Genomic DNA, 22561 nt, shown 5'->3' with positions numbered 1-22561 from the left:
TTCATAAGATACAATGTGATTCTCCATTACAACCTCACACACACAAAAAGTAAAGAAAGTTATCCTGCAGCTGTCATCTACACTGATGTCAAACCATCTCTGCTTGAGTGTCTGCATTTCACCTGTCAGTTTTATCGCATCCTCCCATCATTAAAACAATCAAACCTCTCCTTTTGATCAGACAACCACAGCCAGGAGACAGCTCTTTTGCAGCAACAGTGTAATGATGCCAAGTAGCATTCGAGACTGGCTTCAACCTCTGTCATTGATTTTCCTCCAAGCTGTGACCATTCATTGTTTGTGACATTCTCCTGTCGGCTCTTTAACACCCTTCAACCAAATCAATTTCATATTTTTGTCAATGTCTTGCAACTGGATGAGCCAGATGGGAAGGGACGTTGTATGATTTAAGATGTCGATTTTTCTGGGAACAGTTTTATCTGTAGTTTTTACAAGACATGGCTGGCACGATGAGTTTATTTAAAGATATACAGAAAAAGCAACATAAATACACACACACACACACACACACACACACACACACATATATCTATATCTATCTATCTCTCTCTCTCTCTCTATATATATATATATATATATACATATATATATATAGACTTATAGATGTGAAAAATACTTCTGAAGCAGCAATCTTTGTTGTCCAACTCTTACAAATTACTGAATTTTTCTCCTTCATATGCCTAGTAGACCATATGGCATTGCCCTCCATTATATTCTCAATATCACACACTAACAATGACAACAATAATAGAGAGGGTGACCTTGACTTCCAGTCTGGACTCTAAGAATAATATTTGATAGCAATATTAAGTGCAACAATAATGAGATGAATATTCCCCATTTATTGTAGACAGCTTTAGGACAAATTCTGAAGGGAGAGCCGCCTGCTGCAGCTACATGCTGGTCACTCTTAGTTGTCAAGGCTGATTTATTGCCTCCTAGCAGTTCAATTTCACATTTTGTCCTCGTCATATCCCCGACTCATGATCATTCTGCACTGACCCTTGTAGGGCAGGCAGGGAATATTGATAAAACAATTATCTGCTTGCCGTTCATTTGATTTTCCATTTCAATTACGGATTGGAGGAAGCAAAAAGAAAAGATTGCAGCATTGATTTTTTTTTCCTACCTTACAAAAGGAAGGAGGCAGGATTTGATGGGATGGTTTGGTGACATGTAATAGGGGAAGGGGAGTTCACTAGCTTTAGTTCGCATACTCTTTCTGTGTAGAAACTTTAAGTGTCATAGACTTTTTACAAATAAGTTTGTATTTTATAAAGTCAAACAATAGAAACATAATATCTAAAAAGACACAAATTCTGAATCTGACTTTTTAAAATCACATTTCACACACACGCATGCCAAGCAGTGTGTCAATGCTGTTGCTAACCTGAGGTAAACACTGTATGTGCCTTGCACTCTGGAGGCCAAAAGGACCCAAAGGTCATAGTAGTTTGTCAGTGACACTGTTCCACTCTCATCCCCTTTCTGATGGTCTGCCACTGTCTATTTGTCACTCTAAAATGACAACACAGTTGCATCATACTTGTTTTCCTGCAGCACTGACATAACACTCCACCACCTTTACAGTGTGCAACATTGCACTGAGATGGGAATGTTTTGAGGCATAAGGGAGACAGTTGGTGCTGCAACAGATGGAAATAAACCAGATATTGAAAATCTGGTAAATGAATCATTTGGGAGAAAGTGCAACTTAAAAGCAGGGTTTTGTTACAGAGTGCTGTGTGAAATTAATCCATTATTACACCGAATAAATAGATTCTTGTGTAAATGATTTGGAAAATTGGTAATGGTAAAGATCTAATGGAAATCCTGATAAAATAGCCTTTGGGGAGCCTGGGAAAATCCGCCTCACTGAAGTGGCCGGCTCTTGGCCAAAACCCTGTGTAGCAAGGGGGAAGAGGGGGGGAGGCACAGACTTTACAGAGATGACAGAAAGTGAGCAGAAGAGAATGACAAAGTGAGAGAGAGAGAGACGGGGGGTTCGGGGGTGGGTGTCTCTCTCAAGGAATCTCCAGCCGTGGATGATGTTAAGTTCCACTGTTGGGCGTAAAAATGCTGAAGACTTGAAAGGGCTGATGATAATGCTATTGCTGTCCAGTGATCCAGCACGGTCACAGGCAGCAGCAGCAAGGCACAGTGCTGTACTACTTCCTATATCGCAGTTCGCTTTGGCGCACACGGTGGCTCCCAGGAGATTTCACATGGCTGACCTTAAATAAGTTTGGCTTTGATCAAAGTTTAGCGTTAGCATGATCAGCCTGCTTACTGCAGATCAGGGGATCAGGGAGATGAGACCTGGGCTAGAAGGTCCTGGCAGAGACTCCTTCCCAAAGCTCCAGTGCACCTTCCAGCACCAGATTATGTTGGGTAATTAAGGTAATGAACTGGCTAACGTAACAGCACATAATGATCCTTTTTATCCCTGGTCTCTAAGGTGCCTCTTGTAGTTTATCTGACACATCTCTTTCAGAATATTTTAAAGACATTATATTTTCTATCCTAATTTTTGCTGCTCCCAATGCTGCTTTTGTTATAACAGGTAATTTAAGACAAAAAAAAAACTCCAGGTGAGTTGTGTGTAATACAGTAGAACAGTGAAGCTCTTGTTTATGGCTTGGACAGCAAGGGGGGGCCAGAGGGAGAAAGACTGCAAAAGCACCTGTGTGGACATGTGCATTTGCCTGCACTAGTGTACATCTGAGCAAGCGGTCAGGCCTCATATCTGTCTGTGAGGCAGTGAAAGGCTGCAGTCCAGTTCCCTCCAGTCAACCTCCCACCCCATCAGTGCACGACTTGTCTGCCTGCTCCCTTTTCATTTGAACACATTTTCTAGCCAAAAATTTCACTTCAATCTCACCTCATCTCTCCATACTACATTAACCCCTGGCAATTGCCTTCCAAATGACCCCATTAAGCTGTAATTGCCTCAGCAGGCCTGCTCCCTCGCTTGTAATTCTGTGCAGCGAACCCACCAGACGTTCCCCCGGCATTGTTTCATGTTCTGGCTCCCATCAACCAGTTCAGATGCTGAACCCCCACCCATACCACTACTCCCCAGCTCCTCTCTGTCGTGGCTGAAGCTGTTGGTTATCACCACTCGCAGTCCCTCTGGCAGGCTCTCCTTGTCTCTACAGCAAGCTCACACAGGATGTATTGTGCCCTTACTTCCTCCTCAATAGCCTAACTCACTGTCAAATCAAAAAAGGAGATACCTTCACAACTAGAGACCTTTAAAACAAAGCTAAATCTGACTTTTTCTGATGTCGGTCTTTTCACATAAGTACTGTATAGTACACATAGTGCAGTCGTTGGTTTAATCAGTGATAAAAAGCAGCTACAAGCCAGGATGTTTGCTTTTGGCACTCTTCACACGTCAATTGCTACATTAATTGTGGCATTATGTTTGTATGTTAAAACATTATTCTTTATTCAGTTGTCATTACAATGCTGTTGGGTGCAGGGAGTACATACAACAACCATGACACCCCCCCACCAACCCCATAGCACAACTTCACCTTTGCTGCTCCCACCAGGGAGCTGGTGTCAAGACTGCTCAACTTTTTGACGAAGGCCTCCGTGGATAACTAACACACAAATGCGGATAGGTGGAGAAAGCGATCCTGACAGTGATGTATTGCAACTAGTTGCAGGTGTCAAAAAAGAGATCCTCTGCCAGCCAGTGGTGTGTCTGCACAGTACATATGCATGCATGCATGCATGCATGCACACATCTGGGGCCCCACATGCTTTTGGTCTTTTTTTTTTTTTTTACATGTGGCCCTAGACACGTCATGCATGTATATATTTCTGTGTGTGCTGCCAGACGTTTGATGTGTGCACATGTGGCTGTTCATGACTCCTCTAAGCTTTTACATGTGACCTGGCATGGGGGGGGGGGGGGGGGGGGGGCTTTGACTAATTATCCATTCAACACTCCCTCTATCTCTAGCAGCATATCCTCCCATACTCTCAAGCTATCAGATAAATGCACTCCACACACACACACACACATACACAAAACACTTCTTTCTCTGTAAGTCAAATCATAATGTTTTCCTTCTACACATTTTGTTTAAACAAGCAAAAAAGAACTCCTATTTATAATATGGAAAACCATCTCGGAAAATCAAGTAAAACTGGGTTCCGGTTTTAATATTCCAGTCCTTTACTGATATTTGAAAAGAGGTTCTAAAATAATTCTAAGCTTGAGATACACAAGCCTTTTCTGAACACGCAAACCTTCAAAAATGCTTTAGATCATTTCATTCTCTCATTGCCTGTTTATTTAAATTCATTCTTTTTCCTAAGCAAATGTTCCCAGGAATATCAAGGTGTTTTTGTTGCAAAGCTCTAACTGATCCATGGGGATTTGCTTCCAACAGCCTGTCTCTCCCTCGCCTTTCAACACAAAACTCTGTGCTCCAATCAAAATGAACCACCAGGGACCCCCCTTCCCTCCCCCCTGAGCTACGCCTGCTCCGAGTGCTGTGATAGCAGCCTCTCTGCCATTGATCGCAGAGTTTAGCACTGAGCATGTATGCCACCGTTAGCAGAAAACAAAGACCTCGCTCCCTTTAATAGTGGCGCACAATATTAATGCCCCTAACGTCTTCTGCTCTCCTGTGCCCTGAAGAATGAGTGAAAGAAAGCAGATTGCAATTAAAAAGGTTAACTAGGGTCCATGTCTCATCTTAAGTCATCTTTTTCACACAAATCTTTTTACCTCGCATACATACTGATATTATTTTTTTTTTTGGGGGGGGGGGGGCATCTACACTTGCCATAACAGATTTAAAAAAATGTATTTGTGTCTTACTTCTAATTGTATTCTATGTTGCAAATTTAATTGTAGACACTGAATTCAAAAAGGAAACACGGCTTTATTGATCCACCTAACACAGACCAGGATGATCTCATGAATTAGAAATGAGATAAATCACCATTAACCCCACAGAACCCTGCTTGTGGTCGACCACTGACAAACCACACTGATCCTTTCTTTTTTTCTTTTTTTTTTTAAATATTCAGGATAATTCGTCGTGGCAAAGTAGAAAACTCTTTACTGAATACAGCATGTGTCTGTTTATTTAATCAAGGGCTGATTTACTTGTGACAGAGAATAAATTCTTCTATTTTCTGTAAGCCTCTATAAAATTGCCATCATTTTTAATTAATTCTTAATTAAAATATATTACACCACAGCTTCTACCCATCTCTCTTGATATTCTAACATAATCAATTCAGAACCATTTACATATCATTAATTAAAAGCTTTCCTCTCTCATCCTTAAAATCATAATGAGGGCCGATTCCTCATTAGTAACCTATAAGGGAGAAAATAACAATACAGTAGAGAATGGATGGCACATTCCACAACGAGTCCTTTGTCTCTGAGTTTTTGTTGTTTTTTTTTTTTTTGTTTGTTTTGTTTGTTTTTACTCTTCTCAATTGGATTTCAGAATTACTGAGTTAATTTTGTCAACTCAATGAAAACAAGTGAAGCAACAGAGTCTCTTAGTTTAAATTTGTGTTTCCATGCTGCTTGGAATAGTAATACAACGCCAACTGATGTCATGAGGTGGATTTAAAGAAAGATTTATCCTTAGAGATAAAATATAATGGTAAAATGACAAAAAAAAAAAAGCTTTTTAGTTAGAAAAAATGAAAAACTAAAGAAATGTTGAGTCACGTGTGCATTTATTTATGGTCACGGGTACACCTAATAGTGATGCAGGATGGTAAATGTCTTTACGTATTTAGGACTCTTTAGACATGAATTTTTCTCTAAGTAATAAACAACTCTATATAAACATAAAAGCCAGTGTAATGCTTGCTGTTATGCCTTCAGAGTGCATAATGGAATTTAATCATGAATTTGTTTGCATTTACACAAACAATGGCCGAAGGTCATTTATTATCCAGACTTTAAAAAAAACACCCTATTCCTGCTATCTTTCCATCTTGAGCTCTCTCTTAAAGAAGAGTAATAATATCAAGTAATGATAGGTATTGTTATGCCGAGGATCAGGCACATTCTGATTTTTATCGCTCGTCTCTCACAGGTGCTCCGGCGTTACTTGTCAGGACTGCATGTCTGGGTCTTCCACATGTCAGATAAAAATCGCTGCACTTGGTGTTTCGGCAGCCTGACAGCAATTTATTTGAATGTTTTGTCACACTGGTGTTGGTGCATTTTGTGTGGGCTGCTCACTGGAATGGCAACAGCTCATAGCTTGCTGACACCTTCTAACATTCACATGCGCGCACACACACACACACACACGGTCTGACATAAAATCACAGATGCATACTGTACTGATTTTTTACTATAATTAAAACCAGAGTGTATGTAAAAAAAAATAAAATAGTAAAAACCTGCTGATAAACTACGGCTTCATTTATGTCTAACACCCCATCAAGCAAGTGACACCCCATAATTAACACGAGATATCCTTTTAAAAATTTCATTTGCACCTACATGACCACACACACACCACCTTACATGAACCCAAAATAAAATGTCACACCAGCTGGAAAACACTGACCTTGATCCATAAATGCAGCCATTAAAAAATATAGTGCATATTCATATGTAAACTTAATTTTTCAAAATAGATGTACTAGCTTATATATAACATACAATGAAATGTTTTATATCCAAACCATGCTAAAATCTTTTGATTTTCTCAGCTGACAGAATATTGAGTGAGTTAATGAAATCCTCTCAAAGACAGGAACTCTATTTTTACACCGTGATAATTAAAGTACGGCACAGTTATAATTTACAGCCCTCGCTTAATTGCATAGGAAAAGTGAAATGAGAAAGCTCTACAGTATGAGAGGAGATTAAATGTGTGTCTCTGTGTGTGTAGCTTCAGTCAAGAAGAGTGAATGTTAAACAGCTTCCCATGCATCTAAACAGCAGACTTGTATCTTTTAGCATCATGAAATGTATCAAAGATAAGGTAATGAAATATACACTCCTCTGTTTTCTACTACCAGGCCCTTTGACAAATCGAGTACAATCCAAAATCTCCATAAATCACTATTAAAGACAAGTATATCATCACCAGCGCATATATCTTCCCCAGCCTGACCTGTAGACTAATGAGAAAAGGCCCAGACTATCTTGTCTGATTAATTAATTCAAAATGTCGGCTGTTATTCAAATGTGAGGCTGGTGTTATTTGAATAACACTTGACAGCGACGCCTGAAGAAATAATTTCTGGTTTGTGAGGCTGCTGCAGCATTACTGATGATGGCTCATGGCAAATGTAAGAACCCGAGGAGTATTTTTCCCTCTTTGCTAGTCCTCTCGCTTTCCCTCCCTCACCTTCTCAGTCATGATAGCTCCGAAAAGTATTTCATTACTTCTACCAGGCTCCCACCCCATACTCTTCACAATTATGGTTCTTACTGTTTTTTTTTTTTTTTTTTTTTTTTTTTTTTTCAGCTGTCTGTCATTTCTCTATGTTTGTATTCCCTCCCAGAGCCAGCCCAGATCTACAGGGCAGCGCTTTGGCTCTGCAAGAGACATGCTGGCAAAGAGGAAGGTCATGGTTTTTACAACTGCTGCTCCCCAATGCTGACAGCCCACGCTGCCAAAGTGACACACTGTGTTTGGCTTTCCCACGTTCATACAGCTCCACAGCACTTCGTCTTTATCACGGAGCATGCCACACACACATGCAAACACACACATTTAATCAGCATCAGAGCTGTGTTTCCTGTCAGCGTGCCACAAAATGATCGCACGAACGGACATAATCACAGAATATTGCAAAAGACAGAAGTGGAATTTTCCTTGTGGTGCCTTACTTTTTCTTTTTCTGTCTTCTTTATTTTACTGCAAAAGCAGTGGACTGGGGGCAGGGAAACGAGTCACTGGAGAAAGAAAACCATGGATGTACGTGCTGAGGCCTTGGGGCAGCGCACACCCCTCTATCGCTTCCCTCATCAAGCATGGATTCTAATCAGGGCTGGGGAGATATAAGACGCTCAGTCATTAAATAAATTAACTCTGCCACTCCATGCTCTCCTTCAGCACCCGTGCGAGGCCCGTCGTGCTCTGCATACTTACAGGGGCTCACCTTCACACCGTACCCTAACATGCCTGCCAACACACACACACAGGTTAGAGATGAAACTCGAATATTTAGAGGAGATAAAACCACACCTCCTGTCCCTCAGCAACCCATGTTCCCATCCTCACAGAAAGCTTTTATATAATTGCACGAAGTGACCATAAACAAACATAACATATGCAATTCTTATCCTTTTTGTTCTGTAATTTTGTGGGTACACAATGTTTGCTAAAATCCTGTGTTGATTCAGAGGGTTGGTAAGACAGCAATGACATGATTCTCTCTTTTTTTTTTTCTTTTTTTGGGATCTGAGAAGTGTGCTGCCATTCATCAAGAGGAAGCAAGTGCAGTGATGAACAGTAAGAGAGCTCAGTGTCGGCTCGGATCACTGACACAAACAATCAAAGCTGACACAGTCTTCGTATAGCACCTGCCACTCCAGCAACACAAATAGATCAATATGAGGGGAGCTCATTCACTGTTTAAAACTCATATCCTTGCACCCACATCATCTTCCAGAGCACTGTGATGTAAAAAGTGCATGCTTAATACATATCAATCACTCTGACAGAGGAAATGCTTATTTGAGGAGCCAACGTGAGGCAAATACACCATGTCAGCAGAATGTCCGTTGTCAAAACTTGCCATTTGAATTTTCAGGCACATTGTGCCGAGACAAATGTCCTTAGAAATCCCTTACATTGCAATTTATATCATTTTAATGCGCACTTTAATTCTCCATTACTTAGAGAGGAAGAACCTGGGAGGGTGGAAACACATTAGAGAAAGTAAGAAATGAACAGAAGGGTCTGGGGATCTCTCTAGCAGACATAATTAAATATTCATGTGTCTCCTCCTAGGACACAACAGATACAGATCATTATCATGGCAACAGCACACCACCATTTTGTTCACACGTTTGGCTCCAAATCAATGCATGTGTATGAAATTCCATATAAAAAGAAGGCTAAGACAGAACACCACATATTGATTCCATTATCAAAATTAAAAGTGCTAATTTTTTTTATAGTTCAAATGGCCCAAATGAATATTAATTATCAGGGTTATATTCAGACTCTTTATAATTACAGCTGAAATTACAAGCAGCGGGTGAATTTCTTTGCAAAGGTGTCCTTAGGCTGTGTCTTGTCTTTCCTTTGAGGCACATGCCACAGGACAAACCACCAGCCCACAGTGGTAGTGAAGCATTCCAAAATTCATTACAAGCAATCAGCCATTGCCTGCCGCCTGCTTGAGGAAAGAGCAAAAGAAGAATAGCAGTAATGTACTCTGGATGACCTCCACTTTCTGAAGAGAAGGAAACCTTTTTTTCTTTTTTTTATGCTTTTCAATCCCCATCAAAGAGGAGCGAAAGAAGGGACAGCATTCCCTCGCTCGCCCTCATTAATCATAGCTTTCTGGGAGCAAGTGCATATTAATTTCTGTCATCCCAAACATCATTTGGTATTGTTATGCCACGGCTTAGTCCTCATTCACCAGCAGACGTTGGCCGTTCCTCCTGGTTTGAGGGAAGACAGGGCCTGTGTGGCTGTGTTTCAGAGCAAGAGGCCTTTATCCCTGGGGCTCTGACACCAATTAAGCCATTTCACCGAGAGACGAAAACAGGGCCCGCTGTTTCACTTTAACATGAGCCAGCACCTAGCTGCTGGCCACTCGCCATCTTTCCGTTACTTCAGACACAAAAATGAACTTCAAGGACTTTAGAAAACAAAGAAGACCGTCTGCAGAGCAAATGGTTTTACTTTACTAACCCCTTAAAAAATTACAGAGCAGAGTTGAAGAGTTTGTCCACTGAAAGTCTGCAGCAGTAGCAGTAAGCTCCAATAAAACAATCACCGAAAACTATTTGATAAATTTATATTTAAATTCACAGGCACAACCGATATGATGTGATATTTATGACACAACTGCAAAGAAAAGTGTTCAGAGGGCACTTCTTTTTAGATCTTCCGCCCCCTTAATGTTTCCTTGCAGCAGGCAGCAGAGTGGAGCTTGTCTTAAGGCTACAGCAGAATAATGCAAGGTTTGTTATGAATTAAATATTAGAAATCTTAACACAGCAGCCAATAAGAATTATTTGCCTTATTAAAGCAGCAGAAGACACTGATTAAAATTTCATTGCATTGCAGTCTTTTTCCCATTTCTACCGTCAATATATCATTGTAACGTATGAAAAGTAGAACAATGGCATCTGGAACAATGGGAAGGGGGGCTCGGATTTCAGGCTTACAAATAAAAAGAAGATAGCACACATTCACTTTTCTTATCACTGGAAAATAATCTTGTGTAAATAGAAGATAGGTGACAATTATATATCGCACTGCTTTTGTAAGGTAACATGCCACAGACGGCTACTCTGACAAAGCTTCCCGTGATAATTAAAAATGTGAGCCATTACTGATTTACTAAAATTTACTTTAGCTACAGAATCCCATCACCTGTTGGAGTAACACTTCCACTCACACACATGCAAACACAGACATAAACAAATAAAACTATAATAAATAAAAGGTTGCTGTTTACTATAAATGTTAAACAGAAAAGACTATTTGAACAAAAGCAGAAATAAACTTAAAAACCGGGTTGCTTTCAGAGTCAGTGAATTCACATGTGGTACGTCATTTAGCTGTCCACATGTAGTGTGTACAGAGTAAATGGAGATCACAGTGTGTATTATCCCACGAGGAAAAACTCCTCCTTGGAACATGACAAATAATGAACTAATCACTGAGAGGACTTGTTTTGCAGGAGTGTTTTTTTCTTTCTTTAACCCTACTTCCATTAATAATAAACTTAAGGCAGAGGATAAAGTTCAATCTTTTTTTTTTTTTTTTTTTAGTTTTCACAACTGTGTGCATCATTAAAATAATATATATATATATATATATATATAAGGAGAAAAAATGTAATGTAAATGTAATGTAATAAGTATAGCAAACTTCCCATAGCATCCTTTCTAATGGGACATTTCTGTTTAAGTGTGCTGACCAACTTCAGTAGTGCATTAAAACAAATTCCTTACTAACTTGTACCAACATGAGAATTGGTATTACTCACGTTTGTTTGTTTGTTTGTTATACCAAGTATTTTTTTTTATAAAACTGATACGAATCAGAGAGTGTAATCACTCTCTACAGATCATAACTTGAGCCACCTTCTTTCTGTCTGCATCAGATTTATATTTTTGCACTCAGCAGCAAACAATTGCCACAAAAAGCAAAAGAGGAATGCAAAGAGTCTCCAACAGGCACGCTCCTACAGCTGTAAACTAATTTCAATCAATCCTTCCTCTTTGCATCCAAACCAGCCTCTGCTGGCTGCCACTGCCTGAAGATAACTATTTCACCACCTCTGTCATGCCTAATTAACAACTCAGATGTACAATTCAGAAATTTTGCAATTAACCTACTAAAATATTGTTGGAGGATGCTAATTGTTATGCCAGTTGCCATAAAGACTCATTTGCATAACGTATGTGCAAAAAACAATTATGAGCTGTTGATCGCGCAGGAGCCTGCAGAAAATGCTTGGAGCGATAGAGGGGGAGAGAGGGGGACGTGCTCGGGTGCACAGATGGGGGGACAACGCCGGATCATTGTACAAAAAAAAAAGGGGGGAAAAAAACAGATTTGAGGAGTCGTGCATGCAGATACAAGCCAGCACTGCTGCAGAGACATCTATCCCCACAACACAATAGCATTTACCCTTCCAGATGAAACTGATATGTATAGTACTTTTGTTTTTTGTTGTTTTTTTTTTTTTTTTCTCCCTGTCTTCTTTGTCTAGCCCTCTTTCTTTTCATGTTGGCTGATGGGGAAATGGTGGGTATTTGGGAGCTACTTAGATAATAGCCACATCTTCCCCGGTCCCTCTTGTGCTTTAGAGGAGGAGGCAGCGGCCCTGCTATTGAGCCAGTCAGGAACCCAGCTGTGCACGAACCATTCGGCACAACGCTATCAAGTCGCTGCAGCCGCATCACTGGGGCTCCCTGACACAAAAAGCAGCCAAAGTCAATTGTCTCTGCTGCTGAATAGCTTTCTGTTTTCTGTCACCCATTTACTGGGGCTTTTTCAGGCTGAAAGAAGCCTGAAAAAATTAATAAATAAATAACACAAAATTGCGTTTTTATTCCACAGCTTGCAATAAAAACCTATTTTATTTTACCTGTAAATGCAACGAAAAATTTAAATAAAATATAGTAAAATTACAATTAAGTAATAATAATAATAATAATAATAATAATAATAATAATAGTAATAGTAATAGTAATAATAATAATAATAATGGGGTAAGTGAGGGGAAAAGGCTCATTAACTTTATCAGGAAACACTGAAATTAATGTACCCAAAAGATTTTAAAAAACTGCTTACCTCCTTTTTCCTAACTCTATTTACTTCAGGTAATGCTCTTAGTTTGCCTTGCTTGAGGTTAATTACAAACACATCCCAAACTGTGTTTTGGTAACTTTTTTTTTTTCTAGGCTCAATATTACAAGTCACAGACAAACCAATAAACACACATAAAAGCATGTCTCAGTTTTTCACAAGCCAGGTGTAATATGTGCAACAAAACAGCGACACTGGCTCGACCTGTGAGCGCACAGGTCCACCCCCCCATCCCCTAATCCACTGCTTCAAACACTGGATCGCAGCATTTATCAGCCTGGATCTGCCACATTCCCTCCCTCCCCTGCCTCTCCAGACCCCCTCGTTTCTGAACCTGATGAGTCAAAGGTCAGGAAAACAACAAGTCAATACGCAACCAGAAGCGCTGTGCAGCTGAGAGAGCTGTGAGGAGGGCTAAGCCGCTCTGTAGCACTCCATGATTTAGCCTGTAATAGTTTTCTGTAATCTCTTTCTATTGATTAAACCTCACATCAAAGAGGAGTCTTGCTACAGAACCTCTCTTTTTTCAGGTCAGAAATACCATATGGAGGTAATCTTTCACCTTTGTTATTCTTGCCGCTCCTGCTGCTGCTGCTGTGAGCCCCTCTTCCAAGCATGAGAGCAAGACACGGGAGTAGCCAGCAGGATAAAACAAACACAGCACATAGGAATAACTGCAAAACTCATCTCATCTGAATGCATGTACATTCATTTTTTTACACAATGCATTCACTGTCTTCTAACGCAGCCTAAAGGGGGAAACAACATAAATGTATCACTCGTCCTGAAACATGGAGGAATTCTGCTTGCCTGGTTTTACATTTGTACCAAAAGAAAAATATCACACACTGAAGGACAAAGAACAACACACACCAACCGAATCTCACATTTAGCTTATCTACATGCAAAGCCAAGAAAATGTAGGGAGGGGGGCCCTCCTGCTAAAAACACTCAATTTAGTGACAGGCAAATGACTTCATGCTGCCACTTAATCTCATTTCTTGCATAATGCTCTCTAATTAGCATATCAAAGTGAATTAATACTTCTAGGGCATTAGCAGTGCAGAAATATGCTGTAGCTCTACAATAACAGTTAGATGACTGCCATAAACTTCTAAACAACTTGACAGGTCCTCTTGCTATCAGTAGAAAAAGCATGAAATCTCAAATCTAAAAAGAAAAAAAAGGTAAATTTAAATTTACCTTCACAACACCTTGATCACAAAATTCAAGCCAGGCTTTCATCTCACTATTCATCTACGCACATGACAATAAGTCCTGATAAGATGATACATGTGCTCAGTAATTATGCTGATGATTCTTGGATCGCTCTCAGATTTATTATTAAAAGTTGTTTTCAGCCAGTGGTGGCTTCCATGGCTAAAAGACAGCAGTCCCGTGTTTCATCTGAACAGACGTGAAAGGGCCAAGGAAGTCCTGTGAATGATGCCACAGGAGCCAGTGAAAGGCTCACTGTGTGCTGGAAAAACAGGGCGGTCAACAAGGCCACCAGACCAGCTGAGCTCTGTCAGCGGCTAAGAGGGGGAGGCTATGACTCTAAACCACAGGTTAACCATGCACACACACACCCACACACACACACACACACACACTCAAACTTGTTCTCCCTCTCCTCCGCTAACCCATCTCTCACACAAACTTATTAAAAGGCACCCAGAATCTCTCTCACACACATGCATATATGTCTTTACATCATTTCTTTTCATTTCATTTTAAAGCTACGAGTGTTTTTTTTTTTTTTATAAATTTGGGAATTTAGTTCAACAATGTTCTACCTGCAAACATCATTATCTTATGTTTGATCTTTTTTTTTTTTCGTTGTTGTAAAACAACTTTCTACTACAGCAGAAAAGCTTCTGCACTGGAAAATTGCTTTCCCATCAGATCTGGCATTTGGTGTGATGTGTGATCTGCATCTTCAGTTTTTCTTGCTCTAACGATTTCATCATCTAAACTAAACAAAGCACAATCACAACACAGTATCTTGGCTGGACCGAGAACCCCCTGCCTCTCCCTGTGGACGCCACCTGTGTTGAGGAAGTTCATAAAGTTTTATGATCTCTTACAAGCTAATTTCCCCATAAACCGTACAAAGGTCACAAATCTGACAAGCACTTGGATTTGCTCAAGAATTATTTTTTCTACAGAAAAATAAATATTGATGTACAACAGGTTAAATGCTTAAACATCTGTCCAGGAGCGCTTTATTTCTCGTTTTAAAAATGGGGTGATTACATTAGTAAAATGTCTACTAACACTCTAAAAAATAAAAACAAAAAGATACAATATACAAATATATTTTTCAAAAGTCCCTAAAAGTCAGTTATGACTTCCTTTTCGACTTAGAATGTATGCAGGTTATTGTATGCCCGTAGCATTTACATTAAGGGGTAAGAATCACTTTTTGAAAATACACTATGGTTATGAGCTGTAAAAATTATATATAAAAAAAGTGAAAACTTCACTTGTGATTTCAGTTGCTCATAAGTGTGTAAGAATATTAGGTTTTCAAGCCTGGTCATAAATATGAAAAGGCTTTATTCTTAGAGATGGCACTTTTTTTTCTCCAAGTTAAATTTCCCCCTTTTTTTTTTTCCACCAAACAGATTTTGTTGTCAATTCCACCTGAATTAAATACCCTTATTTTCTAAAATGGGAGTCTGTATAGAGTTACACTCCAATTATAGATTAAAAGTGTAGCCTTCATGAAAGCTTGGCAGTTGTTATCATGATAAAGCTTCAATTCTTTGTGATCTATGCAGTATAGAGCATATGCTACGGGATTTCCCCATCATGCTCTGTGCCAGGGTGGTGAGGCTGAAAGCTGGAGCACACGTTTTGCTCAAATCCAAGCACCCAGTGCTGGAAAAGACACTTCTGCTAACAGGAGCATCTTTACAGGAAACAGAATCTACCTGCTGTACTATGACAAATTGAGATATTTCTGCATGGACACAATGACATATTTAAAAAGGTGATTGATGTGGGCAGAGGTCCTCTGTAACCTGGATGCAGGATGCCACTGGATTACCAAAAGGTAAAAAAAATAAATAAAAATAATAATAATAATGCCTACTGTGATACTATTGTGGCTGATTCTGTTTTTTCTCTTTTTATTTTCTTTACAAGTTAATATTAGGAGATATTTTACAGGAAGATCTTACCTGTTTTTTCTTTGATTTCACAGAGAACGCTGAAGAGTGCTGGTTTCATTCTGTGACAGTTCAGTCCATGTTTCCTGTTTCAGTATAAGAAAAAAATAAAATACTGAAATAAGTTCACTGATTAGTCATATATTATATGTGAACAAGTAAATTGATGTTTAAAGATAGTAAGTTTAGTTGTCACTGGGCTTTTTAAAGTTCCAACACAAACTCTTGTCAAAAAGTTATCATTTACCAGCAAAGTATAGCTGTTTTTGTCTTCAAAATTAAGTTAAACCCAGTGTTGATAATATTTTGTAATAAATATTACTGTTAATCACAGATTTCTTATAATAGTTAGACATTAACTGCACTATGCTGAGATCAACAGGATTTTACCAGAAATTATAGTTTTACAAATTTATGAAGATAAAGGTGATGTGCCCAAAAACTTTTTTTTTTTTTTTTTTTTTTTTTTTTTTTTTTGGACAACACCGCTTCTCTTTGGTTCACGTTGGCAGGTAGTTTAAATAAAATTATGTTGTGACAACTTTATCATGTGTTACTGCTATGTGGGGCAACAAATAAGCTACACCTTAGATTATCATTACAGCCACTCCAGCCTATTGTTACGCATTAGGGAGTTCAGTTAATTGGGGCACATCTCAATAATGATGCGTGCAGCGATTTTTTTTTTTTTTTTTTTTTAAGGGGGGGGGGGGGGTGAAGTTAATAAAACATATAAATAAACCAACTTTGCTTGCGCCTCGTCCAGACTTTGATCAGTTATGGTCATTATTTGATGCAGAATGTCACCAATGTCTTGCTTTCTTCCGTCTCCGTCTGTCCCATCGTGTCCATGTGGAGGCGGCAGTGCCATGCCTCCTTGCACCGAGTGGCCAGCCAGACTGACACCGCCGATCGACTGCATGATCCGGGCTTGGTCGTCCATAGTAGCCGCTAAAGAGTCTGTGCACTGAGCCACACAAATTGAAAAACTCATATACGAAATCGGCTATAGCATGTGCCGCAGAGAAGAAGAATGTATCTGTGATTGTTCAGCACAAAATAAAGCTAACGCAATTTTATTATTCTTATTTTTAAATAGCGTATACAGCAGTGACGTTTTAGCTTAAATTTAGTCCAAGTTGTCGCTGTCCTCTCGTTGCTTTACGCGCGGTCCAAAGTGCCAAAACGCGTGGCTGTTTGTAGAAAAAACGCATAAATCTTTCTTCTCCTTCTGAAAACTTCTTTGTCAGAACTGACGGTCCATCATATCCCGCACCAATCCTCGCAACAATCTGTCTTTTCTCTTGGATTTGACCGGTGTTGTAGACAGAAACGCTCCTTGGTGATCGCTCATTTATTAGCGCTCTTCGTGAGAATTCCGGCGCATTTCCTCTCGAAAATGTCCAAATCCTCTTCGCGAAGCACTGGCGACACAAAAAAGAAGAAGAAGAAAAAAAAAAAAGAAACCAGAAATATCCAAGGTGGAAACGTGTAAACAAGTCTCAGGCTTGCAGGTGTTGCCAATAGTAAATGTGCAGAAATATTTCCTGCGACAATGACAGTATTAAAAAAATAAAACAAAAACCAAAAAAAAAAAAAAAAAAAACAATATTCACAATCTATAGTATAAGGTGTCCAAATGTTACTATAAAAATATGAAATGTACAAAAAGTTGGGAGATTTTTGTTTAGAAAAAAAAGCAACAGCAAGACGAAATTAATTAGGATTCAACGTTGTATAAAGACGATGCGCAAAAAATATCTCGCCCTGCTGAAATTTATGAGCTCCAGCCTCTGCCTGTGTGTGTTTTATGTTGTTTGATGGCAGCGGTAGTGAGCGATTGACAGTGTGCCAATGCCACTCATTCAGTGCAGACGTGTCAGAGAAGGGTAGAGGAGTAGAAAAAAATAAATAAAAAATACAAAATACCAGATGAAAATGCACGCTCCGCCCTGCAGAGGAGGGGTCTATATTCTTGTCACTTCTCGCCTGAACACCGAAAAACAAAATGTTAAGAGCTAGTACTTAGGATGGTGATTATAATGATGAAAGCAAGGCAGAGTCCCCCTCTCTCTTTCTCGCAGTAGCGGCAGCAGGGTATCCTCGTTTCCTCACGCGTGCACGTGCAGCTATGTGCATATTCTCTATCAATGATAAAGAATTAGCCCTGCAACACCACAGGCAAATACATAATGAGAGTTTTTATACAGTTTGATGTAGAACTGCATAGTCGCTTGTAAGCCTCGGTTCAAGCCAAGAGAGCAGTAGACATGTTTATATTATTGGAACTGAAGCCCATCGACCAATCCCAGGCCAGAAAGGCGAAGACTGACGATCCATCTGTCCTATTGCTGGCAGATGCATGACGCCGAAAACCCACCCACTTCATCCCTCCATCTTCACGCAGCTCGTGCAAAAAGGATGGGAACTTCTGATTGGTCGTTGCTACGAGTGACATCCATTGCACAAGCAGGCGGCGCTGCTCAGTGCTCCTCCGCAGTTGCTATGGCAGCAGACAAGTTGTTGAGCTGGATGCAAGGCAACAAATATGCCGTGTACCTCTACAGGAAGCATGAATATCATGGATTTACGTGGGGGAGAAAATTGAAAGAAAGAAAGAAAGAAAGAAAGAAAGAAAGAAAGAAAGAAAGAAAGAAAGAAAGAAAGAAAGAAAGAAAGAAAGAAAGAAAGAAATTTCTTTCAGCTTAAGGCAATTGTGCAACAATTCTGAAGGGCTGAAATGTGTGACGGTGCAGACTGCTTTATTTTTTAGCGATGGTCGTTCACAAAGACAGAAACATTTTCAGGGGAGAAGTTGTGTTGAACAAGGCCTTGCTCCCTTTTCATTAATAATACAGAAAAACACTTGTTTGACTTGGTTTTGAGGATGATCCAACTAATAAAAGCTATTAAAGCAGATCTAACATTTTCATGTTCTTGCTATCTAATGTTTGCTCAAGTAAGTTGTAAAAATGTGGGTGTCATTTTTTCAAATCAATGAATCAACAAATAGGCTGTCAATAGTTGGAGTTTCCCACTAGTGCTCATTCAGTTTTGATATACTTTTTCTTTTCAGCTTAAAGAGAAAGACAGAGAAGAACACAGGCAAGAATTACATTTAAGCATTTTAGCAGAAGTAAAGTATATTTTACAGTATAGTTTCCACACGTTTGTTTTACTTTGTCTTTGTTTAATGAGACTTTTATTGTTTTTTGTTTTGTTTGTTTGTTTCATATATTTGTCTTAAAATAAACACTAATGTGCCAAAGCAGATCAGAGTCCAGACAAACTTGACATTTATGGAACAGCGTTCATTCTGTTGATGACCTAGCTTTAGTGTTTTTATAGTCACACTGTCCGTGGTGACTTAAATGTTAATGTGAACAGAAAAATTTCATTCTTTTTTTTAAGACTCAGGAGTCTGATTAGAAAAAAAAATTAAATAGTCTAAAAAGTAAATAGTTAACTTTCTATTTTACTGTAAAACATGTATGTTTATATAATTCTTGTTACATATGTTTTACAGAATTATGTAACATTTGTTTAGACTTACATTTAATTCACCATTCTTAATGTATCTTAATATAAAAAATATATTGATTTAAAATTCTTGATAACGAGGCACAACTTTAATTAAATGTATTATATTGTTTTATTTGCTGCTCATTACAAGCATCGTACCTGCTCAGAATAAGTGTATTCATGATCCTCTGAGACATTCTGTCTTACTGGTGAATGTGAGGTAATGAACAGTCTCAGGAGATGATTCATTTTCATGACTCAGAACTAAATGCTGAGAGAATTATCCCTTAGAATATGAAGTAACTTTCTCTAAAAAAAAATATTCAAAGCCATGATACAGTGAGTTGTTACTTAAAATAACAGTTCACTTTTTGATTATCTTAGCAGAGTGGGAGGAGGATGTGGTCCTGCTGTAAGCTCTCTGCAAAAACTAGACAGTGAGTATACAGCTACAGGAATGCACTGGAATCTGATGGAATCTAAATATGTTCATGCATAGAATATTATAAATAAAATCTTAGCATGAGATTATATTCACTTTCAAGGTAATATTTTACTGAAATATCTCAAGAAATACTTGAACTCTTAAGTTGGGAATCTTTTTATTCCAATCATTTTTAATATGGAAAAAAAATACAGATTGACTTAGTGGTTTGTGTGGTTTTACTCATTTGTTTGACCTTGAAGTATGGGAGCAACACACTCTTGAGCTTAGTGAATGGGAGTCCCAGGACTACTGCATTTATCATTGAAATACAGAGCTGTCAAGTCACACTACATACCTGTCAAAAAGGGCTCAAAGGTACAGCTCCGGCTCCTCTCCTCTCTTGCAGTGCATGATTCTTCATTGCATTGCATAGCAGGCCTATTCACTGTTGTTTTCAGCCATATGTCAACATAATTCATTTCCGTATGTGACAGCTCCTTACAGTAAAACACCATGAGAGAAGTAGTTCTCAAAAGCATGTTTACATAACCAAGAGGTTCCACTTTTGTAACCACTGTTTTACCTCTGAAATCATATTAGTGTAAAAAGACTAATTTAAAAAAAATGAAAGATGGTTTATTTGACACTGTTGACATGTAAATTGACATGTTGTTTCCCTGCTGTAGATTAGGTTAAATGAAATGACAATATTTTTACAAATGAGCTGAGTGAGGCAAAGGAATAAGCGCTTATGAGTGTAGAGACAACACTTTGTCATCATGCTTCTCATTGTGGCATCTGAAAAGACCCACAGGTGTTGTAGAAAGTGACTGTGTTGTCATATTTCATTTAGGCATCCTTCTGCAAAGCTGTAATTGCCTAATTAGCTTGTTAATTAGGAGATTAGCATTTACTGATAGAGTGGCTTGCTCTGTTGTGATGAGAGTAATACAGATTAAGTGAGAAGTTATGGGTGCATGAGTTCACAATTTTGCTGTCCACAAAAGGGTCGCAAATCACTAAAAGATTTGTGAAATTATGTATTACAGCTGAGGAGGATGCTTGCCTTCAGTCTAAGCCTCCTTGTATGAGAATAGGTGTTGAGGATGATGAAGGAAAGTAGAGGGCAGCCTGCCACACAGCAGCAAAGATACTTTACCTCCTGGTCTGAGTGTTGCCTGTTTGATCCCCTGTTGCTTGATGGTGCCAGAGACATTACTACTCTGATTACAAACAGTCTTTCATCTGATTTGGATATCTCATTTTATCTATATTTTGAAATTTGCAATTCATGCATTATATGAAAATTCCAAAGTATAAGTCAGTACTTGTATAATGAATTTATTAGGAAATACTTAAATGTAAAATATTCCTAATAATATCTAATAAAATATCACGGAATCATAAGCTTGTTTTTCTATTGTTTGTTTTTTTAATTTTCCTTTCCTTTTTTATTTACCATGGGTCTTTTAAAAAGAGACACTAAAAAAAAGTGTGAGAGGCATGAGTGTAGCAATATGTTAAGAGAATGAAATAAATAAAATCAAATCATAATTCGTTTGCATAAACTGGGTATCAGATACTGGAATTACCTTTGATCAATTATGATAACAAATAAGTTGTGGATGGAAAAAGTCTTTTCTCTTGTGTTATGCTTGCTTGTGCAGGGTGTGTTAGCATCAGCTGACTTAATATGGATCATGTCATGTCAACAAGAGTGTTTAGATTCGTTTGCATTGCTTAATGAAATCTTACAAATGTCCTAGCTTTTGTTTTATTTTTCTTTCTAAGAAATCCAAATGCGTTTTTTTTTTTTAGAATTTGTATAACTAAGTGTTTAGATTTGATAGTGTTGTCATCATTTCTGGACACAGTGTTTCTGTGATTACCTTACAAGTAATAATACTGTAATGTCTGCGTTTGTGTTCACACCTTCAGCCTTTCTGATGCAACGGCCTGCACAATCTTTATACAGAGCAGTGTCAGTTAGTAACAGCCAAAAATAGACTGAACTTTGTAGAATCTTTGAGTGATATGAATTTAAAAGTTTAAGATCAGTGACATGCACTTCGAAAAATAAAATCATCAAAACCAGAAAGTTATTTCTCTAATGTTTTAGATGTGTTGCCTTCATATTAAAACTAAGGCTAAAGGTGTGTTGTTGCTTGATTAAAATCAATACAACTAGCAAATGTTTTGGCAGTATACAGAGAACTGCTGGCCTGATGCTTACATTCATGCCAAAAATAAGCACCATGTCAGAACTTTGGGTGGCATGCAGCTGTAACACAGCTTGAGATCCACATTATGCAACTAATGTGAATTTTATATGTTAATATGGAAGCCAAAACGCATGTCAAGCCACTGGAAATTGCCAGTCACACACCATGTTGTTTTTGTAAAACCAGTCTTAGTTAATTGTTTTCTAACTGTAGAATCTGGCTATTAAATGATTATTTCAATCAATTCCAGGGTCTATATATCAATATTATTGCATCTGTAATGTTAAAACCTGAATCAGACTTATGTATGGGTGCACATACAATAATTTTTAAAAGAGCAGGGAAAAGAAATATACAGGCAAACAGTACAAAAAGTTTGAAGCAATTGCTGCTGGACAGCACAAATTCTTCACAGATTTCCCTTTTCTGTTGCCCAAATTCTAATATAAATCTGCAAAAGTTTTATCTGTCAATCACATAGAACCCATCTGGAAAATGTCAGGGCTGCAGTGAAGGTGTGTAATATCGCGACAATTACACGTTGTCAGGAATATTCAGGGTATTACAATGCGTTAAACCCCTTTTTTTTTTTTCTTTCTTTCTTTTTCTTCTGATATATTTCATAGATTTTTTTTTTACTTAATCTAACTTGATGGTTTTGGAGCTTAAAGAGTTGTTACA

At 38.5% G+C, this 22561-nt stretch overlaps 1 protein-coding gene across 9 annotated transcripts in view; it reads right to left on the bottom strand.

Moving 5' to 3' along the window:
• Positions 1-17350, bottom strand: part of pbx3b (pre-B-cell leukemia homeobox 3b) — a 54612-nt gene extending 37262 nt beyond the window's left edge. For 5 of the 9 annotated variants that reach the window (XM_042000204.1, XM_042000208.1, XM_042000206.1 and 2 more), the window contains exons 1-2: positions 16456-17350; positions 15722-15795 (exon numbers count right to left, since the gene is read on the bottom strand). In XM_042000204.1, the coding sequence (XP_041856138.1) occupies positions 15722-15795; positions 16456-16703 (322 nt within the window). In that variant the 5' untranslated portion in view covers positions 16704-17350. Of the gene's footprint in view, positions 1-15721; positions 15802-16455 lie in introns of all 9 variants that reach the window. The other 4 variants (XM_042000202.1, XM_042000207.1, XM_042000210.1 and 1 more) reach the window with 1 other exon arrangement.
• Positions 17351-22561: the final 5211 nt, after the last annotated feature.

The sequence above is a fragment of the Melanotaenia boesemani genome, chromosome 11, assembly GCF_017639745.1.
Source record: "Melanotaenia boesemani isolate fMelBoe1 chromosome 11, fMelBoe1.pri, whole genome shotgun sequence".
Classification (NCBI taxonomy): Eukaryota; Metazoa; Chordata; class Actinopteri; order Atheriniformes; family Melanotaeniidae; genus Melanotaenia; species Melanotaenia boesemani.
Note: the sequence above shows the minus strand (reverse complement) of the source record. Positions and strands in the feature narration are given on the sequence as shown.